The 22,252-nt window shown below is 42.5% G+C and overlaps 1 protein-coding gene across 1 annotated transcript; it reads left to right on the forward strand.

The window, feature by feature from the left end:
* Positions 1-1,174: 1,174 nt before the first annotated feature.
* On the forward strand, positions 1,175-4,958 carry mafaa (MAF bZIP transcription factor Aa). The gene has a single exon (XM_072388955.1). It carries the CDS (start codon positions 2,077-2,079, stop codon positions 3,010-3,012), a length of 936 nt encoding a protein of 311 aa, XP_072245056.1. The 5' UTR covers positions 1,175-2,076; the 3' UTR covers positions 3,013-4,958.
* Positions 4,959-22,252: the final 17,294 nt, after the last annotated feature.

Here is a 22,252-nt window from a genome sequence, read left to right on the forward strand (position 1 = left end):
CCCACGCGCGGGCGCAGCTCGGCTTAGCCTCACACACTCTTGCGGAAATGCGGATTGATTTTTGGAAGGGGCGCGCGGCCTTAAATCGATCAGTGATTGATAGATTTAGAGATCTGTGGTGTCAGAGGCATCCGTGGGCTTCTTTTGAGAGACTTAAAGGAGATAAATGGACATAAAAAGCTATTTTCAATACACTTAAAATGACCGAACTTTGTTTATTTCGTAAGTTTAACCTCTTTACGTGAAACCAAAATAAGACCTTTACATTTGAGGTGCGCCTGCGCAATAGCATACCTCCAGTCTAGCTGGTTCTTTTTCATCGTTTTGAAATTTCTTTTTTTCTTAGTTTGTTCACATTTCTGTCCATTTTTTAAAAACATTTTGTCTGTGTTTAGCTTTTTCCAATCAGGTCGAATTATTTTACCACAAACAGGTCTGTTTTTTCAGGGGTCACAGAACAGCAATTTAGTCAATATTCTCAAATATGGAAATATAACTATGATCAATAACTAAAACAAACATATTTCTAGGTTACACAATGTGATATTATTCATGATTTGCAAAAACAAGCTGCATCATAGGATCTAAACCTTTTAGGTTTTTAAAAATACATATTTTTAAAACTTTTAAGTTGGTTGACATACAACGACATAAAAAACCTTCAGTCTAAAATATACTGAGACTAATTTTTCCTTCATAAGTTTTCCTTCATATAAACATGTTGTTGGTGTATATCAGTACATTTATAAAGCCTGGGAGTCATTTTCTTTGCATTGGTGTCTGAATACAGACAGCGTCTTAACATAACTGACACCCGGGTTCTAAACGAGTGTTTCTCTGTTCCGAGTAAACATTTTTTCTCTCCGAGAAACTCCCGCAGCTCTCATCTTACTCCGCCGTGCAGTAGCGTTTGCTCGGTCACTAGAGGGGGGGATCTGCTGCACCTGTTCTCCCTGAACGCTTCTCTCCGCTCGGCTCAGCTCGGCTCTCCTCGGCCGACCCCACCAGCTGCCGGAGCAGAGGCTTCGCTGAAGAGAATGCAAATACACGGCTGGGGTCTCCTCCCATTGGCCCGTCACACCTCTGTGTGGGAGGGTCGGAGGGGTGGGGGGGACCGCTGTCTTTATAAGTGCCTGCCTTCCAGCGCCTCGGTGTCACTGCGTGGTTTCACCGTGAAGCTTTCAGAAGCAGTAAGAACATTGTTGGAGACAAAACAAACTGGAATTTAACACCTCTTGTGTAAAATTTCACAATCATTCAACACGTAAGGTCACAACAGCGCGACCCGGTGAGAGGGGACCGAGCGTGTGAGCAGACGATCCTTAAGTCAAACACATGGAGTGACCACATCAACAAGGGATCAGCCTTTTTGTCTCTCCAAGTAAGAGCAGCAACTTCAGCTTCATCTCAAACTCATTCCATCTTTGGATTCCTGGGACAGCTGGCACACCTTTACGCACGCAGCGCTCTGTTTCTGCCTCATACCGCTCAGTGTGACTGTGTGAGAAACTTTAAATCCAGGCCATGCTGCAGTGACTTTGTGATCAAGTTGTGAACTGCAGGAAGCAAAGAAGGATGCTTGCAAAGTATTTATAACGCACCGAACGGAGGAGAAAAAAATCTTTTGGCGTTACTTGATCGAGCAGAGCCGAGGAAAGTAAATCACAAGGAGGCAAGTGGGCTGCAGAGGTGAAGCGAGGACAAGACAGGTTGGTGTCTCCAAATTCACTGGGCTCGAGTTTCAGCCGCTCCGAGGCTCCTGGTATTAAAGCGCTCATCTGACCAGGGATAAGTTGTCAACAAGAGCAGCGAGCGGAGTCAAACTGGCAGGTGTACAAGTTCATTTACATGCATACGTATATTCACGCCACTATATATAGAAGTTGTCTTAGGAACGAGCAGCCTTAATAAGTTTCTCCTCCCACCTACTGGCCCTGCAGCAGCTCCACGCACCGGGTGTGTGCGTGTGCCTATATATACACCATACAGGCGTTTATTCCTCTTCGCAATCTGTACCCGAGAGAGCTGCCCGCGGTCGGTTTGGCTGTGAGGGCAGGAGTCGTCGCATGGACTGACATGGCCACCGACCTCGCCATGAGCGCAGAGCTGCCCAACAGCCCTCTGGCCATCGAGTACGTCAATGACTTTGACCTGATGAAGTTTGAGGTCAAAAAGGAGCCGCCGGAGGCCGACCGCTACTGCCACCGCCTCCCGTCCGGCTCCCTCTCTTCCACCCCGATCAGCACACCCTGCTCTTCCGTGCCTTCCTCGCCCAGCTTCTGCGCCCCGAGCCCTGGCGCGCAGCCCAACCAGGGCCTCGCAAGCGGCGTCAACAGCAGCGGCAATAGCAACAACAGCAGCGTCAACAACAATCACAGCAACGCGAACAAGCCTCAGCTGGAGGACCTGTACTGGATCCCCAGCTATCAGCACCACATCAACCCGGAGGCGCTCAACCTGACCCCGGAGGACGCGGTGGAGGCCCTTATCGGCAACGCGCACCACCATCACCACCACCACCAGGCCTACGAGGGCTTCCGTGGGCAGCAGTACGTTGGGGAGGACCTGTCCACGGCCTCGGCCGCCCACCATCACCAACCCCATCACCACCACCATCACCATCACCACGGCCACCACGCCCGCCTGGAGGACCGGTTCTCGGACGAGCAGCTGGTCAGCATGACGGTGCGGGAGCTGAACCGGCAGCTGCGGGGCTTCAGCAAAGAGGAGGTGATCCGCCTGAAGCAGAAAAGACGCACCCTGAAGAACCGGGGCTACGCGCAGTCCTGCCGCTTCAAGCGCGTGCAGCAGAGGCACATGTTGGAGAGCGAGAAGTGCACCCTTCAGAACCAGGTGGAGCAGCTGAAGCAGGACGTGGCGCGCCTTGTCAAGGAGAGGGATCTATACAAGGAGAAGTACGAGAAGCTGGCCAGCCGGACCTACAATGCCGGTGGGCCCGCGAACACGAGAGATCCATCCGGGAAACAGGCCAACCCCGAGTTCTTCATGTGAGAGACTCATGTTTGTAGCATAGACTCTAAATTACACCCCACCTAAACACTCTTGTGACATTAATTTATATTTTTCTGCGTTTGTGTTTTGTTTACAGTTATTCCCTCTACAGAAAAGACTTTAAAGCTCAACATATTATCAAATAGGCCTAAAAATTAGGTGCGTAATATTTGTAAGTCTTAACGATGGGTCGGCTAAACTTCTGTAAGCCCGCTGCAAACTGTCAGGCGGGCACATGGGATCACTTAGCCTGTAGGCTTTTCTCTTGTCAGGAGTCTTACTGAACCAATATGACATGTGAGGTGACTGTCTTAATTCAGAAAAAGCGATGATTTTGTCTTCAAATGAGGCAAAGAATGCATTTTTAAAAGTCTGTGTGAACTGCAGAAGAAGCAACACGCCGCCTTTCCTCAAGCTGCAGAAAGCTCAAAAGACTGTTTCTGTGACAGAGAGGTGCGCTGCGATGCAGAAACCTTTTAATAATGCAAGTGTAATAGTTCTCCGTCCCTATTTGCAACCCTGCATGCAGGACATGTATGGTAACCCCCCCTCCCCCCCACTCATCTCCCAGATCCTTCCACATGTATGGAAAGCATGACCCATGGTTCTCTTCCTCCCTCCCTCCTTCGCCATCAGTAAGGCCTGGGTATGCAGAAAAGCAACAAAAATGACCCCCCCCCCTCCCCACACACACACCTTCAAACCCCTGAGAGGTGCAAAGACTGCGGACTAAAACGCAAAACAATCTGCTAAACTGCGAAAAACTGGATGCGTCTTTAACTGCTATTTTCAATCAATTTTTCTATTGTTTTAAAAAGAAAAGAAAAACGACAAAAAGAGATTAACTGAGCCAGATTTTAGACTGTATTTATTTCCACCTGTACATAATGTGTAGAGAAAAACAGTTAACTGTGTTATTTTACCTTCTCTCTTTTTAAAGCTTTTGTTGCTTGGATTATTCGAAATGTCTTAATACAAATGTTTGTATGTTACAGCATGCAAATTGTCTATGGTATCCTCCTCCTACTGAACATGTGTAATGTCAAAGGCAAGCCTGTACTGCACTAAGAAGAGATCAAACTGGACAAACGTTTAGTTTTTAGGACCTTTGATCTGTTACTCTCTTAAAAACCTGGATGTAAATTTGATCTTCATTTATTGGATGGACAAGGACTGCATTCGCTGCTAAAACTCTATGCACCAATCTGATGATTAAAGACTTTTCAATTTTCCTTTTTTTTTTTTTTAACTTTAAATACTCGTAGAGAAAATTTTGCCGGCCTGTGGATTTTTCTGCAGCCCGGTGTCTTAACACCATCTCATAGGACGCTTGATTGTTAGAAAAGAGGAGAGTTTGCCTGGTGGTAGCTGACTGTAATTGGAATAACTCGATGCATTTTTCTGTCAACAAGAAATCCCTGGTTCATGTGTTTTCTGCTGCCTAGATATATGTGCAATATTGTGCAGAAGTGTCCGATGCTTAGTCAACCTGTTGCAGACGAAATGTGACGTTTGGATAAAATTGTTAGAAGAATACAAAACATGAATGAGAAAATTTAACAAAAGCAACAATTTGATTCAGTTCTAGAGATCGGTTAAAATAACATTTCCCTCACCAGTATTTATTTATTTCATCTAGACGAACAACTAATTATCTTCTCTTTGTTTTATTATTATTATTATTATTATTATTATTTGGCTTTGATCAAACTTCGTATTTTACCAACTGTCCCTGAAAGCAACATCTCTAAAAGAATCCTGACATGAACTAAACTGAAACAATGAAACAAACTTCTGCACAGTGCTGTAAATGTATATCTGTACATATAATTTCTATATTTATTCAATGAACGTGTCCTGACGTGTCAACAAGTGAAAAACCTACAAAGTGGAACGTTGTTGAAAATCTTGTTTTCATAATGTTTAATAAAAAGTTCTGTCCCAAACTTGCAGACTACTGCCGTCCTCATTGCTTCAGCGCAGGTTTTTACTTCCAAAACAACAACAGCAAAAACGAAGTTTCTTTATCTTAATTGTTTCTGTCAGACTGTCAGAAATTTGCAGTTCAGCTGGATTTTTTTAAGGCCGACTGAGCTTCATCGCAGCTTTTTGTCTGTTTGGTTAAACAAAAATCTGTGTAAAAAGAAAATTATAACCTGTTAAATAATCTTGGATTTTTTTCCTAACGTAATTTATGAATAATTATCAAGTATGTTTTATTAAAATAAGGCTACACTTAAAAGATTTATTCGGTTAAAATGTTACAAAATGCCTCAGAAATGTTCCTAAATAACGAAATTACATCGTCTTGATAAGAGTGCCACATTCTTTTAAAACGCAGTTGATGTTATTGTTGTTATTATTATTAGCCCAGTTTTTCAGAGACCGCCGTCAGGCTCCGACTGGCTGTCAGAGGCGGGGATGGAGCTTTCTGCAGCGGGCACACTGACTCTGTTGAGCCGCTGCGGAGTGCAGGATGCTGGGTCAGAGGCAGCTTCGACCGCCACATTTCCAGGTCTGTGTGAGAGAAAAATACCAGAGGAGGCGAACAGGGCAGCCCCCTCCTCTGCCCCGGCTCAGGCCGCCTGTCAGCGGGCCACTGCGCCCCTCGTCAGCCGGTGATAGATGAATGAAGCCCGGCTGCTGCCTCCTGCAAACAGCGAGGTGAGCATCCCCCTTCTCACTCTCTGTACGTTGTGAGTGTGTCCGTGGGGCATCTCTGCATGATACCCCCCAGCGTCCACGATGTGTGTGGTGCGTGCGCGCTCATGCACGCGCATCGGCTGAATTAAGAGGTTTGTGCGCCTCTCAGGGTGGGAAGCCGCGCGGGCTGAGACAGATGCCACCCCGTGTTGATGCTGATGTGACACGCAGTCAGGCCCGGCGGGTTGCTGCTCACTTCAAACACGTATCATAACTCACCGTGAATGAGTGTGTGATTGAAGGAGAGTGTGTGTGTGTGTGCTGCGTTTGTGTTGCGGGTCAAGTGAGAGGTCAGTGATGTGGACAGCCTGTGCAGCTGCATGTTTCCACCTTCAGTCCAACCTGTTTGTGTGTCTGCGGCTGGAATTTGACTTCTTGAATGTTTAAGAAAAAAACCCAACTTTATTTGCTGTATAGATTTTCTCATCATTAGTGACAAATCTGATCCATCCCTCCTCTTCCCTGCCGGCTGCCAGGTAGTTTCATGTTAAATCTGACAGTCTGATGAGTTGTCTTTGAGTGCTGGCTGTGTTTTGGAGGGTTTTGATTGATTGAGAGAGGGTAACTGAGATGTGCAGGTGCATTTAAACTGTTTTCTTCTTCCACAGTTTTAGTAGCTATTTTCACATTCTTACCTGTTAGTCGTTGTTTTTTTGATGATTATAAACATTTTAATTTCATGAATATGATTAGTAAATATCGTATTGCTTAATTATCAGGCAACACACTTTTTTTAACCATCGCAACCCAGTAGATTCAGAACTTTTGCTCAGTTCTTATATTTAAATAAATTGTAATTTGATTTCCGTTCAGTTCCCATTAGATTCCTGCATGAAATGTGGACATGCTGTGCATTAAAGTTAGAGTCCATGTCTAAGCTCTGCTCGCCAACTTCACAAACTAATTAATGTGCCGAGTCTTTAATGAGTGAAATATTTGGCTTTTACCTCAGTTCAGATTTAAATTTTCTCTTAATATCTCTCTTCCTCAATCTCCCCTCTTCCTCCCCCTCTCACCCCCTTTCAGCCTCTCCATCACTCTCCTCCTCTTCCTGCTTTTGCTGACTCAGAGGAAACGTTGAGCAGTGTGACAGCCGTCACCTCACCGAGAGTCGGAGTGTGTGTGCGTACCTACAACACACACACACACACATGTAGACTGTGGGGGTATGCAGTGTGTTGCAGGGGCAGGCATGTGTCATGTGTGTGTGTGTGTGGCAGAGAGAGATATCACCATGACTACTCTGAGGGCTTTTCTTTCTATAAATCAGGGCAGAGTCCATGCGAGCTGGAACAAAGCGAGTGAAGAGGGATGGAGAGAAACGGAGATGGAGGGGGGGTGCGGTGTGTCTCTGGCGTCTGGAGCTGCTGCTGCTGAGATTCAACACAGTCAGCGTCTCTTCGGCTCAGCTTACCTACAGTATACCTTCGCACACACACACACACACACACACACACACACACACACATCATAAACAGAGTGCAGACAAACACTGGAGCAGCTGATGGATTCACATCATTTTAGGTAGCCTGATAATAACCTCAGCCTCCTTTGTTTTGTTGTTGTTTTGCAGGCCAGGGCACAGCTGGAGTTCACTCTTTGGTGCTCGTCTTTTTGTAATTTGACACATTTGTTAATTTTCTTGAGTATTTGCACCACAAAGTGTGTTTTCAGCTCAGGCAGGTGATGTTGGAGTTGTGGTCTCTGAAGGTAGTTTCACACAGAAACTCGTTTTTCTTGCTGAAGTCATTCGAAGGTTCTGCTGAAGTGGACTCACTCTAGGTTTCACATATGAGATCTGGGTTACTTTTAGAGCTCATCTCTGGCTGTCAGCAGGTTAACAATGCAGTGATGAAAACACAGAGGAGTTAAAGGAATGTATGACGTTTTTTTAACCAAACTGAAAGGAGCTTATCCTGGAAGATTTGACCGTTACACACACGATGTTGTCGGTACTATTGCATCTACATCTCTGCTCATGTGCATGATGGTTAGTGGTTTAGAAGCTTGTTGGTGCTAACACTAATAGATTTCAACCAAGTCATAGTGGAACAGATGCTCTTGACGTGGTTTCAGTGTATTCGGTATTCTATGGATGGCTCTTTTTTTAAAAGGTCATTTGTCTTCCACATCAAATAAACCGCTCCTCTGAAATTCAACATGGGAAATAAATAGCTAATTTTATACTAAAAAGGCTGAATGTTCAGAGAATCCCTGCTCACAGGTGACTGTGCTCTCTATTTAAAGAGTCTTTAAAATGGAGTTCTTATACAAATATGTTTTAAAAAAAGAACACAGTCATTTTCTACTAACTGGCACCGAACATGTTTTCAGAAAAGTTTGGTGACACTAATGACAAGAAACAAAGTTATGCTTCAAAAGCACTTAAAACATTTCACTGTAGTCACATTAACTGGCAAATGGTCTGTTACATGGAAAGTGCAGTCTTTCAGAGGTGGAGATGGGAAAAAGGTTGAGCACTTAAAGACAATAAAAGCATGACTTCAATCAGTGTCAGGATGGAAGGAATTTGTGGATTTCCTTATAAAGGGTACATCAAATTATAAAGAGATGAAGACTATCAGAGATATCTGTGCAGAAGGGACAATGCTGAAAACAGACAGGTGTGATTCTTAAGTGGAATTCTCTGCATGAGCTCACGAATCCTTCTGAAAACCCTCATCAGTGAACTTAATTCATCCACTAATGAAGTTTTATAAAAATAAAAAAAACTTATATGAACAAGAATGAGGATGAGGCTGAGTTGTCCCGGCAGGCAGGCGAAAGAGGAAAAGAATAAAAGAGTTCTATGTGTACCAGCATTGCATTTAAAAAGAACAACATTTCTCAGGTTTAACATTTGATGAGTTGTCTTTGTTCTATTTTCCCTTAAATGTTGGGTTTAAGCCCTGTGACGGACTTGTAACCCGTCCGCGGTGTCGCCCAAAAGCAGCTGGGATAGGCTCCACCCCCCCGCGACCCTGAACTGGATAAAGCGTCTGTAGAAAATTGATGGATGTTAAGTTTAAAAGATGACTTGGGAGAAAGTATTAGCTCATGTTTAATTAAACAAACTGTACCTAAGGTCGATGTTAGTTTGAACATTAAGCAGATAAAAAAAGCGAGGGAGGTTTCTGTGTTTATGGTGGATGTACGAGCTGTCTTTGTATCCATAAATGTGGTACTTCGAAGTGTGATGTGAAGCCTCCCATGCACATAATGATCAGCATAACACCACAAGACATCTCCCAACTATTTGGTGTGTTATTTTTAACGGCGTAAAAAGATGCACATAAACTTGTGTATAAAATGTGTATAAGTGACATGTAAAATGTTTCCTAAGTGGCTTGCTTACTCCAAGATGTGTTGATGTAACTCGAAGCTATTCTGACAGATCAATAAATCACCAATTTTTATGTCAGTCACCTGTTCCTGCAGACTGTGTCATGTGCTGCTGATTCATCAGGACTGACACAGTCGGTACCCTGCAGCATCACTTTTCAACTTGCATAATGTAACATCTGGGAACTTTGAACTTCTGATCCCCAACTAGGAAGAAATAAAGAAAACATTGCAGGATTTCAGGCCTCTGCATCACCTTCAGCTTATACACTGTATTTAGCTGTTCTAGATCTATTTCTTTCCTCTTTGAGCGTTGACCACACAGATGTTAACTTACCATTTCTAATGCACAGTTTATTTTTCCCTGGCCTGTGTGTCAGAGCATTGAATCCAAACGACAGCTTGTGAACAAACACTTTGGTGTCCCACTGAACCAGAGTATTTGAGAACGAGAACAGTTTTGTATCTAATTATTCAAATGAGGTGACACACAGCTTCAGCACCTTCACATGCAGATGAGCTTTCAAAAACCACTGTGAACAGTCAGTGTCTTTAAATATTTTTACACAGACTGGCATTGAAACATCACTGATTCACATAGATTTGGCGTCAGTATGTAGATCTGCTCACTCCTTATGTGACACTTGGTAATTCTGTAGTGCTGATCAGGGTTCACAAACTTTCATCTGGTCATGCTTGTTGCTGCTTCACGATCAATTGAAATTGTGAGCATCTGTCCTTCAAAAACATCTTAAGGCATTTGTGTTTTTATTTTTCATTTAGCAGAAACCTAATAGCTGTCCAGCAGATACGTGTTTGCGCTCCAGTTGGAGCTGCTCCCGGGGGACCTGCTCAGCTTTTAAAAGTTGTCACCCTGCGCAAAATGTAATCGACATTTTTGATAAATCACCTGCGTGCTGTTAACACTCACGGGGTATTAATAATTATTACTCCTGATCTGGTGATGGAGTTAGTGACCCGGGGGCCAGGAGCCTCCACAGTGGGGGAGGTGATGGAGGCTCACCGTGCTGGTCCCCGCCCGACACGCCCAGGAAAGCAATTTGGCACCGTTGGCGCCATACTGCTGCTGCGACCCCTGACTGAGCTGCATGCCCTGCCTCCACCGGCACCACACTGTCACACACACACCGAGAAACACACACGCACACCCTGACATGCTGCATGCTGAGTGGACAAATTCAAACATGCTATCACAGGAGAAAATATGCCCAAACAGCAAATCTAACCTTGTCCTATGCTTTGAAAATACAGTAATAAACTAACTGGCAAACAAACAAACAAACAAATGAGACCGGTGGGATGATGTGCTGATCTTAAAACAGGAGGAGGGGGGGTGTAAATCACAGAAAACAGCATACTTGTTACCTGAAAGTGGGAAATAAGACATTTAAACTATGCCACAAAGGGAGAATTACCTCCAGATACCCTCTTCAAAGAGTTTAAGCAGAATAGGTGTTACCATTTATTTTATAATTCAGGATTAATTGATTGTTTTTGTGCTTTTTACAACTCATATTTGTCATCAGGAGCAGTTTCAGCTCATAATTTGCTGGCAGGAATCTACTCAAAGAGAGATTCCCCTCGTGTTATTTTGTTTTCTGTTGATCACGGGATGATTTACTGAGTCAACCTTTTAATGAGGGGTCGAGTTCCTGCTGAATCCCTCAAAACGCCACTATCACTTCCCTTCATGCTTCACTTCCTTAGCTCTGTGAGTGTCAGTGATTCAGCATTTCAATCAGAAATGAGAAACTCTTTGTTTTTCATTCAGTTTTATTGCGACACAGGTCACACAGGCCTTTTTGTTTCCATGTTGGTTGCTGGTTTGAACTTCGGTTTGTGGTAAAAAAATGACAGACATTCACAACTACCATGTCCGCTGATCAACCACAACAATAAAACTACCTAGTTTAATACTGTGTACTTTGTAGTGTGGCAGGGAGCGTTATCCTGCCCCTTCCAGCAGGGAATGAAGGGATGACGGGATGTAGGTGGTCTGCAGTAATGATCAGGCGGGGGGCACATGTCAGACTTAACACCCACATGAATGCCTGGACTGTTGCCTCGGGGCCTGAGATGTGACGCCGACAAAGAAGTCAGTTGAAGCCAGTATCACTGATGGTTCTGGCTCTGTTAGACTGTTTATCTTGTTTTTTCTCATTATGATAATTATTATGCTTTGGAATAAGACTTAAAAGGTAACAGCAGACATGCTACATGAAGCCTTAATGGGTTAAAGTTCGGAAAACTTCCTGCTTCGGGGTTAAAATACGTAATAAAATGCATTTTGTTGGAAGCTTTGCCAACAACTTCCAACTGTCTTGTGTTTTGCACAAAGCTCCATGTTTGTTATCACTGACATTAACGTCAGTTCGTTTTAGCTTTAAATAAGATTATCAGAATGAACAAATCTGGAGCCAGCATCAACAATTTCAGAATGCTGGAAAACTTTTTCACAGCTGATATCAAAGCAATGTGTCTTTATTTCATTGGACGCGCCTGATTCTGCCTCGACACAGGGAAACTATAGAGAATATGAAGCCACAGTTCATTTATTTTTGCTTGTTCTGAGGCTGAGAAGTTCATTCTAACCTCAGAACAGTGTTTCTACACTCAGGCTGTAAGATTAACCTCTAAAATCACATGTCAGTCCATTTCTACCGCTCACTGAAACCCGCCCAAATCAAAGTATCATAATGTGTATAAATTGACCAAAAAAGGGTCCGATTTTAGCACATTGCCTGATTCTTAATTAGTGGATCTTGTACTCAGCGGCACAATTTAATTTCACCTAGTAAGGTCTGTCTTCTTTCTCCGTATATTCCCTTTTCTTCCAGATTTGACTACTTTTAGTCAAACAAAACAAAAACTAATAGCACAGTGGTACTAGGGCAGAGGTCCTTACAAGATAGCAAGATAGTGTTCCAGCAAACAACAAGGTGTTGCACAGTTTCACTTTTTCTATCAGTAAGAAGATGCTGCTGCTCGTTTTTTCCTGCTCGGATATGTGAACGGACCAATAACGCGAGTCCTTTCTCCAGCAGAAGTGGATGACTGTGAAAAATATTGTTTAAGCTGTTGTATTGTCATTAACAGTATTGAAATGATCCCAACAAAGAACACAATATAAAACATTAGCTGTTACAGCATTGCATCACATTGCCAAGCTTCATATACAGTCTCCAACAGGCAGTTTGCTTTCTGGGTTTTTCCTTTTACTTCAGGGTAATTCCATAGATTTTCTCCAATAACCGCAGTTTTACAAAGACCAAAGTCTAACTAAACTATTCCATCCCACAGAAGATACAGCTCCTAAACTTCCACAATCACCCGGTGCCATATTTGAGTCTTAAAGAGACAGAAACTAAAATGGAGAAGAAAGGTGCTGCAGTAATGTACCGTTTGGTTAAGATAATAAGGTTAACGGACAATAAAGCATGTAAACCCGCTCAAGTAAACTCCTAAAATAGAAGTTTGAACCTTTATATGAGCAGAGCATGGGCACTGTTTTTGTTACCTGATCACATGGGCCAGTCTTCCCCTTTTCACTTGCATCAGTAAAGATTGTGCCCTCTTGTTTTTTGGACCTCTTTTTCTAAGAAGAATACACTGAAAACCCCTCAAGACCTGCTGTTTGGGGGATGTTCTGACCCAGTCGTCTAGTCGTCACAGCTCTGCTCTTTTCAAAGTTACTGAAATCTTTATTCGGCCCGTTTTTCCAATACATCAAATTCAAGAACTGTATATTGATATTTCCCAACCCTTGATAAGTGCTAGTGAAACAAAATGATCAATGTTATTCACTTGATCTGTCTGCGGTTTTTAAATGTTGTGGCTGGTTGGTATACAGAATCACACAGCTGTGAGGCTGCACACACACCGTTGATCAGATGAGTCCGTGCAGTAATGCAGTGGAGAGGACTGTCCGCAGTGGCAGTGGAGGGTCAATCGGCAATCAATTATTCCACTCAGCCTGGCCTGAAGCCACACCACAGACTCACAGCCTGCACCAAGCACATGCACGCCCTCATACACACACCATCACAAACACTGCCCTCACATTTGCTCAGTCTTCACTTGATACATCGCCCACGAAACCCACACATTTAATGTACCAAAGCAGCTAATTTGAAAGAGTTGAGATGAGATAAATTCTACCGTTTAATAGCATCACGTTTGTTCTTAATATAGAAAAAAACTGGTCCCTCCTATATATGGGTGGCTCTGTGGTGCAGTCACCTCAGAAACAGAAGGTTCCCACCATCGGCTTCTCTGTTTGCTTGCGCAGGTTTCTTTTGGGTGTCAAACTGAATTTAAAGGCCGATATCTCCTGAATATGACCTCCTTCCTCCTATTCTTTCATCCCTGAATGTGGTTGTGCAGCCTTAACCACAAGGCCGAGAAACATGACATGTAATCACATACCTGCCACTGCTCAGAGCACAAAAGTTGAGGTGTGGCAGCTGATAACTGATAGCTTTGCGTTTTTTTGCAGTTATCTCAAACAATCGTGAAGACTGAAGCTTCAATCGTCTGAATTAATCTGTATCTTTTCACAGTTTGTCTCCTGCTTTGAAAATGTAAATTATTGGGTTTTTTTGTTCCCGTATTTGCTGTAAATAATGAAAATACAAGACTCTACAGAGTGGCACAAACAAAAAAGTATTTATAATTAATTTGTAAATGGTTTGTCCATAAAACTTTTTCACAGTACTGAATATTTTTCAAATAACTAATAATAACTAATAACAACTAATAATCGAACTTCCTTGTTGTTTCTCTAAATATTCAAGCAGAAATGATTCTAATTGCCTAACCTTGGTATATTCTGGCCAACTCCCATGATTGGCTGAGATGTTTTTCTTGAACTGGACTTTTTCCTTTAACTTATTCTATGTTGAAAAGCGGACAAGAAACGATTGCAGTCAGTGACATAACCGACGTATAACAGATTGTACTAACCAGAACAATTAGCAAGACAAGGCTTACTGTTGTACTTTTATCTTTGTCTGTATTTTTGGAGAACTATATGCCAACCTTAACCTTCTTCCTGACAATATTAGTTATTCCAGTATTTTCAGTATTTCCTCTTCAGTCAAATTAATCACCGCTCAGCTGACAGTATTCTCAGCTGCTCAGTCAGCTGTTATCTCTTACCATGACAGTGTGAAAGTAAAGCCGCATAAGCCAAGTTCAGACTGTGTGCGACTCCACAACAGTTTTGACTTCAGAAGGACTCCGCTTCAGTCCTGAGGGTGGATCTCTCACAGATGACAGGGGAGTGCCAGTACCGCACTGCCCGCTGTCATACATCCTGTCACCCACCGTACCGCAAAGTGCCACGCAGGCACTCGCATGGCAAACACAGTGCAGCTGCACAGCCGAAGTGACGGAGGTGTCACTGAGCCTGACACAGACACCGAGGATCTGGACCCAGAGGCAGACTAACGCTGTCCAGACCGATGCACGTTCATGAGGTACCTCCTTCCAGACAGACTGACTCTGTGGGCTGTTTGTTAACTTGGCTTTGTCATGCTTATCATGCGAAAAGGACAGTCAAATCAAACCTCCGACAAGCTGAAAAAGAAAAGCAACTCTTTATCTCCTGCAGGCTCAATGTGAAGAGAAACCAGTTCTGTTAAAACACGCCCTGACCATGTCCGCTGTCATTTACTCTGGTGCATAAGAGTGTAGTGTCTAACAGTAATACTTTCTACATTGCAGGACAGCTATATTTGCACCGACCATATTTCTACAGTAGCTCTGAACTGTGATGGACTGGTGTCTGGGATAGACTCCCCCAGCAACCCTGAACTGGATTAAGTGGGTACAGAAAATGGATGGATTAAAAAGAAGAGATGATTGAAACAAACTTCCACTAATGTGCAAAAGATGCTAATGTACAGACTTGAGCCGTTTTTTTCAAAGAAGACGAATCTCTTCTGACCGACTAAAGATTAAAATGACTTTCTGGTCTGAGTTGGCAAACAATAAACCCACTTCTCTTCCCAAATTTAATACCTCAGATATTCCCAGGGATAAAAGTACTTCCAGAGGTGCTGGATGTCCACAGCAGTTACTGTCATTTCCTTTTTCTTCCTTGGGGATTGTTTCCTGCTAGGACACCTACTTTTACTGAATACAATCATGAGCAACGAAGCCTGTACCATCACTGTCTGGTGACACTTGTTTGTTGTCTTTAAACCATCAGTGGAAACATGCCTGAAACAAGCTCGGCTGATGACTACAGGCTCTTTTGTTTTAAAGACATCGAAAGAAATTGTGTCCATAATTCATTTGGGCAACTGAACTGTTGGGGAGATACATTATGCATTTGTGTTGCAGCACAACAAGACTGGCAGAGATGCTGTTGTAGTGGGTGTTTAAAACATTTAACTTTCAACCTTCTTGTTGCTGCATGGAACAAATTTTTGGGCCATTTTCTACGCTGACGACCAAAGGCCAGCTGAGAACAAGGAAAACACTGAGCATTCTTGAACAGATGATCAGTGCTGATAGCTTCTGAAGTCTAGTTCTTGTAGTGGTAAAAGTTTGAATTCTGTCTCTAAAAGTTTGTCTTAGGTAGATTTAGAATACGAGTATTGAAGCTGGTGAAGAGAAAAAGCTTCTAAATTCAAGCAAACTGTGTGACAAAGACTTTCAGAGTAACAAAAAGCGGTGGCATAACGTCTTTCTTCTGCCTTGTAACTTAAACTGGGGTACACTCAAAGCCTCTGCCTTGTAAAGGCGTGTCCTCATTCAGCCTGTTTATTATGGAGTTCTGCAGGAAGGCAAAGACTCGGAGAAATAAACAGAATGAAGAAGTGAATGTGGTGAAGGAGTGCAGACTCAGCGCTGCCAGCGGCGTACGGAGGAGACGGAAACAGAGTGCTGAAACTGTCATGGCAGCCCTCGCTCGGTGACAGAAGAGACGAGGAGGTAGAAACAGAGAGAAAGTAAAGGGAGTTAGTGGAAGACAGGAGCTACTTGTCTGACATGTTGCCTTTTTATTTACAGTTTTTTTTGTGGTGAGAGATGTTGGCAGTTTGGGGCCAGATAACGTTCTCTACCTTCACTGCTGTTGATGTGGTTTTTGTGAGACTTATTGTTTTTTTCCCACTGTTAGTTCACTGTCTTACTCAATTTTTGAGTTCAGGTTTTCCTCCAGTTTTTGCGCAAAGACATCCTTTCCACCTACATGACAGTGTTATTACTTTAAACCTGTTTTTATGAATCATCTTAACCCTTACATCAAGGAGAGGCGGATGTCTCGGATGTAAACGAGCTCTGACCTGAAAACTCAATCAAGAATATATTTGAATCTAATCAAAAGAGCACTTATGTCACATGCTGTCTCGTGTTTTTATGAAGGAGGTTGGCTGCACAGATTCATGTTTCTTATCTACCCTCTGCAGTATCAGCATAAACGGATAGATTATTTCAGTCTTCAGTTGTCTGGTTTTGATGAGCCTGTTTCCACCGAGGCCTCTGATTTCTGTTATTGGACTGGAACCTGATGTGCTCGTCTTCTGGTTCGGCCAACTATCCACAAGGTTGGATGTGTTGTATGTGCTTTCCTCAGCACACTTGTAAAAGTTCACTGGATTTTTTCTGCTTTATGCATCATTCCAAGAAAACTCTTGAGACTTCTGTGGAAATTCCAGGATATCCGCAGTTTCACATTTATTACTCGAAGTTCATGAGATCATTTTTTCCCCCATTCTTGTTTTTTATTGAACATGAGCTGCAGCTCCTGTCCTGTATCTGCAGGTTTTATACAGTCATGTGAAAAAGAAAGTTCCTCATCTATGAATTTAAGGTTTTAAATTCTGCTGTTCCATTTTTTTTTAACCAACACAGCACAGCATATTACACTATGTCATTATTTATTTAACAAAAACTCAGACAAAATGCAGAAGCAGTGTGTTAAAAACTAAATGAACCCCATGATTCAACAATAATGTTAAAGTGATGGTTTTCTGTGACGTTATCAGTCTCTCACATTGTTGTGGAGGAATCTTCGCCCACTCCTCCTTCCAGCGTTGCTTCAGCTCATTGAGGTTTGCAGCTTTGGTTTCTGCACAGCTCTCTTAAGGTCCCACCACAGCATTTCAGTCAGGCTGAGGTCTGGACTCTGACTGGACCATTGCAACACCTTGATTCTTTTCTTTTTCACACATTCTGCTGTAGATCTGCTGCTGTGTTTGGGATCATTGTCCTGTTGATGAGCCAGTTTCAGCCCAGCTTTAGCTGTGGGACAGATGGCCTCACATTTGACTCTAGAATACTTTGGTATCCAGAGGAGTTCATGGTGGACTCAATGACTGCAAGGTGCCCAGGTCCTGTGGCTGCAGAACCAGCCCAGATCATCAGCCCTCCACCACCGTGCTTGACAGCTGGTATGAGGTGTTTGTGCTGATATGCTGTGTTTGGTTTCCTCCAAACGTGCTGCTGTGCATTATGACCAAACATCTCCACTTTGGTCTGGTCTGTCCAAAGGACATTGTTCCAGAAGTCTTGAGCTTTGTTCAGATGCAGCTTTGCAAACCTAAGCTGTGCTGCCATGGTCTTTTTAGAGAGAAGAGGCTTTCTCCTGCAGCCCTTCCAAACAAGCCATCCTTGTTCAGTCTTTTTCTAACTGTGCTGTCATGACCTTTAACCTTTAACATGCTAACTGAGGCCTGTAGAGTCTGAGATGTAGCTCTGGGCTTTTTCACCTTGGGGTGAACTTGCTGGGACTTCCACTCCTGGGAGGATTGACAGCTGTCCTGAATGTTTTCCACTTGTGAATAATCTTTCTCTCTGTAGAATGATGGACTCCAGATAGTTTGGAAATGGCCATATAACCCCTCCCAGATTGATGGGCAGCAACAGTTGCTTCTCTAAGATCATTGCTGATGTCTTTCCTCCTTGGCATTGTGTTAACACACACCTGAATGCTGCAGAGCAGTAAACTGACAGAACTTTTATAGAGCTGCTCACACTTACTGATGATCAATTAATCAGAGCATTGATCAGCAGCACTTGGCTGCTACTTACCCTCTTAATTCTTATGGAAGGATTAAAGTCTAGTTTTTCACAGACTACCTCTGTATTTTGTCTCAGTTTTTGTTCACTGAATAATGACACAGTGTAAAACGTCAGGTGTTACTGACCATCCGAGGTTGTAGTTCCCTCATTTTAAGACCTGATAAGGACTGGAGGATTTCGTTCTTTTCTACTCTATCTTAATGTGTAAAACATCAGAATTGTATGAACATTTTTGACATGACTGAATGCATTACAGTGTTGACTGCTCGACTGGATAACTGCACAACAACACGTGTGGAAGGGTGTTACTAATAAAGTGCTCAGTGACTATGATTTGACACAGCAGAAGGCTCATTTCCCTGACCCTGCAGTAGAAAATAATCATCCTCTCTCCTTCCTGTGGCGTCTCAGACTCGACAGTTGCTCATCCCAAGCATAACCTCCTACAGTTTATATTCATATTGACACCACTTCTCCTTGGTAGTTCAGATCAGCAATCGAGCATGTTTAACACGGCATCGGCCTGATGAGCAGTTGGACAAACATTACCCCCCACTCCTTCTGCTTGCAGGTCTGGGTCAGGTAGGCTGCCATGAATAAGTCATCCTCCACAGTCCACTCACCCAGCCCTGTTTACATGGATTAATTTTACATGGCCTTTATTGCAGAAAAGATTTAAGGTCAAAATTCAGATAATGCTTCTGTTCCTTTACAACAAAATGCAGAGTTTTGTTTAAGGTTAGATTAGGATTCCCATTCGTTTCAGGTGTGAGGAAAAGGTCTGCACTCTTAGTGTTGAGGTGAAATGTAGCTGTCAGAAACCAAAAAGCTCTGACGAGGCAGAACTACAGTATTGGGTGGAGATCGGTGCCTCAGATTAGTATTACACTGCATAAATGTTTGAGAATGTGATAAAAATAAGAATTTCCTTGTGCTTTCTCACTTTCACTTCTTGGATTCTGGCAAAATGGGGAAATAATTAAGTAGATTTACTCAAACAGAAAAAGTAGTTCCTTTCCAGCAGTGACTGTTTTTGCTGACACACCTTCAAACATCTTTGGTCAAACAAAGTTTCTGACCTTGCCAGCTTGTGTCTAAACTGTTGTTCTAGCCTTTAGAGATCATCCTACTTTATCCAGATTTAATTAATTAAGAACCACACAGCCCTATTAATACCATATGAATACTACAGCTCCCATGTCATACTCACAGAGATTTTTACACAAAATTCAGCCTAAGTTATAATCACTCTACCTTTCACCTTGTCTAAGCTCTGTTCTAGTTCTGCCTCCTAAATGCTGATGAGATGAAACAACAGCTGAGGATTGCTCAACTCAAACCTCATGTTGTCGTTCGAATCATCTACCTCTTCATCAGCACAGGAAAACAGCATGCTAGGCACTAAGATTTACAAACCTAATTTTATCTCAGCATGACTCAACAATAATGATAACAGAGAAGTGTGATGGTAATGGACCATGCTAGCATTTTATTGCTGAGGTATGACCTGGACTCACATTCCATTTCTTTGTGTTCATTTTCCTCCTTAAAACTCGGTACCTACTTTACCTGAAGTGAAACTCTGCCTCTGTCAGAGATGGACGTGTGTTTCAGTTGTTGCTGCTAATTACATGTCTAAACTTAGGCAAAGCATCGTCGTTCTCAGATTCATCCCCGGTAAACATTAACTCATGTGACATCACAGAAATAAATGTATAGTGCTGTGCAAAAATCTTGGTTCAGCCCTAACTTTAAGTATTCTTTCCAAGCAGCCAGTTGTTAAAGTGGTCTTGAACAATAGTTCTCCAGGCTTTCTGAAGGGCTTTCAAAGTTCTTCTTTGGACATTGGCTGCTTTTTCACACATTTTCAGTCCGGTCCTTGTACCTCAGAAAATTTCAGTGAAGTGTGTTTTTTGTTTGTTAAGCCATTTAAAACTCACAATCATTCAGGCAGAAAAAAGGCTCCTAACTCAAGGGATGAACCAGTGTTGTGTCGACACATAACAGACAACTTAGCAAAGAAGCCATTTTAACTGGATCTTTAGCCACTTTACATGCAGCCTGTCACAAATACATATAATTTGTTCTAATTTCTTTAGTTGCATCTATGAAAAACAGCAAAGATAACACAGTTTGACAGACAGAAAATAGGATTTCTGCAGCAACAAGGTGATTCCCAAAGAGCTATTAGCTGAAAACTTGGCATATCTCAGCATGGTGTGCAGTGTGTCCTTAAAACATTTGAGGAAACTGGACAAGTGGAGGACAAAAGAAGAAGTGTCAGGCCTAAAAAACTATCTACAGCAGATGAACAGGATCTGAAAGTGATGTCCTTAAGAAAGAGGAAAAAATCCAGCAAAGACCTGACAGGACCTGAGAGATGCATCTGGACCTTCAGCTGATCCATCTACTGTTGGCCCAAGCCTCATCAGAAATGGTCTCCATGGAAGGGTGGCTGTCAAGAAGCCGTTCTTAAGGAAGGGAAACAGGGAGAAAAGGCTGAGCTATGCCAAATGACACAAGAAGTGGACTGAAAATCAGTGGCAACAGGTCTTATGGAGGGATGAATCCTCCCCAGAGCCCGGACCTCAACATTATTGAAGCAGTGTGGGATCATCTGACAGAGAACGGAACAAAAGGCAGCCCACATCCAAAGAAGAGCTTTGGGATGTCCTTCAAGAAGCCTGGAGAACTATTCCTGAAGACTCCTTAAAGAAATGACAGAAAGCTTGTCTCAGAGGGTTCAGACTGTGTTGGAGAATAAAGGAGCTCATGCCAAATATTACAACCTCACTGTGTCTGAAACTCCTCCTTTGCCTTTGTAGTCAGAACTGGGTGTTTTTTTTTAACACATCAGGTAAACATTGTGAAACTTATTTTCACTTCATTACTCATTGCTGCAGGTTAACATTATGATTGCAATGTAACACCACTACAGCCGGCACATCAGTGCACTGTTGCCAAAGTACACCCTGTGTGAATCTTAAAGACACCAGTGGCCTCAACAGAACAGCAGTATTTCACACCCTGGGAATGAGAACTATCGATTGGTCCAAATCAGTACAATCATATTATTTAATTTTATTAGCAATAATTTTCAGCCCATTTCTGTCTTTATATTCAAAGCATAATATAAGGTAGATAAGGATCATAGGATAGGATATAAAGTTCACATTCTAAGTTAAGCAAAACACACAGTTTCTTATAATGATTTAATTCTACACTATTTTCTACTCTGTCTTGCATTTCTTTCAACAGACGGTTGTGTTACTATTCTACATAGTAACTGGGGAAAGTAGTACGTTTTTACAATGCCTTAAATAATCAGGCGGTTTGCACATCTTTTTGTGTGCGGTCAAAAATGTCTATAAGTTGCCCAATTTACTGCTAAACAATGCTAACAAATAAAATCTCAGCAAGTGAGGAAATTTATAACTGGTGTCCAAACATGCAGCTAAAATGAATCCAAATATCTCAGCATAAGCGTTTATGGGAAATAATGTTGCTTGATGCTGCAGCTATTTAACATCCTTTACATCATCTGCCTGGCTTTGAGCAAAGTTCAGCTCCTTAGCTGTCAATAGTGAGACTTACAAACTTAGAATATTACGTGGAAGTAGCTTGTAAGTTGTTAAGATTTTTTTAATCTGTATTTGTAGGTTGCAGCTTTTAGTTTTGTGTAATGAAAACAAGCTCCTGACCCCTGCAGAGATACGGATGCCCTCAAACTAAAATGTTTTTGTGCCTTTTGCAGACAGATGTGATCTAGTGAAACTGAACACCAGCCATCATAAGTAAGATATGAGATTTGAGCTGTTAGCTGTTGTGATTTTAAACACTGCTCCACAGGAGTTCTGGCCTTTAATGTAGCTGTGCAGCGGTCACTGATGATATAAATGTTCTGAAAGCATTAGTGCACAAACGTTTACAGTTTATTTCTATTTAAGTAAAAGTCTGGATGCAGTAAATGTGTAATATTTTAATAAAAGATCAGAATACGTTTTCTTGCTGGGATTCTGTTGGCTTTGAGCAAATCTGCCAGACCAAGCTGGGTTGGAGCTGAAATGCTCCACGGTATTTGTTTCTAACCTCGCTCAACAACCGAGCAGTGGTGCGTTTGGTTAAAACCTCTGGTTTTGCGTCC

This window comes from Leuresthes tenuis, unplaced genomic scaffold (genome assembly GCF_036924035.1).
Source record: "Leuresthes tenuis unplaced genomic scaffold, fLeuTen1.0.hap1 SCAF_7, whole genome shotgun sequence".
NCBI lineage: Eukaryota > Metazoa > Chordata > Actinopteri > Atheriniformes > Atherinopsidae > Leuresthes > Leuresthes tenuis.

Excerpts from the sequence above, each read along its gene's own strand:
- mafaa (XM_072388955.1), top strand. The coding sequence starts at position 2,077 with ATGGCCACCGACCTCGCCATGAGCGCAGAGCTGCCCAACAGCCCTCTG.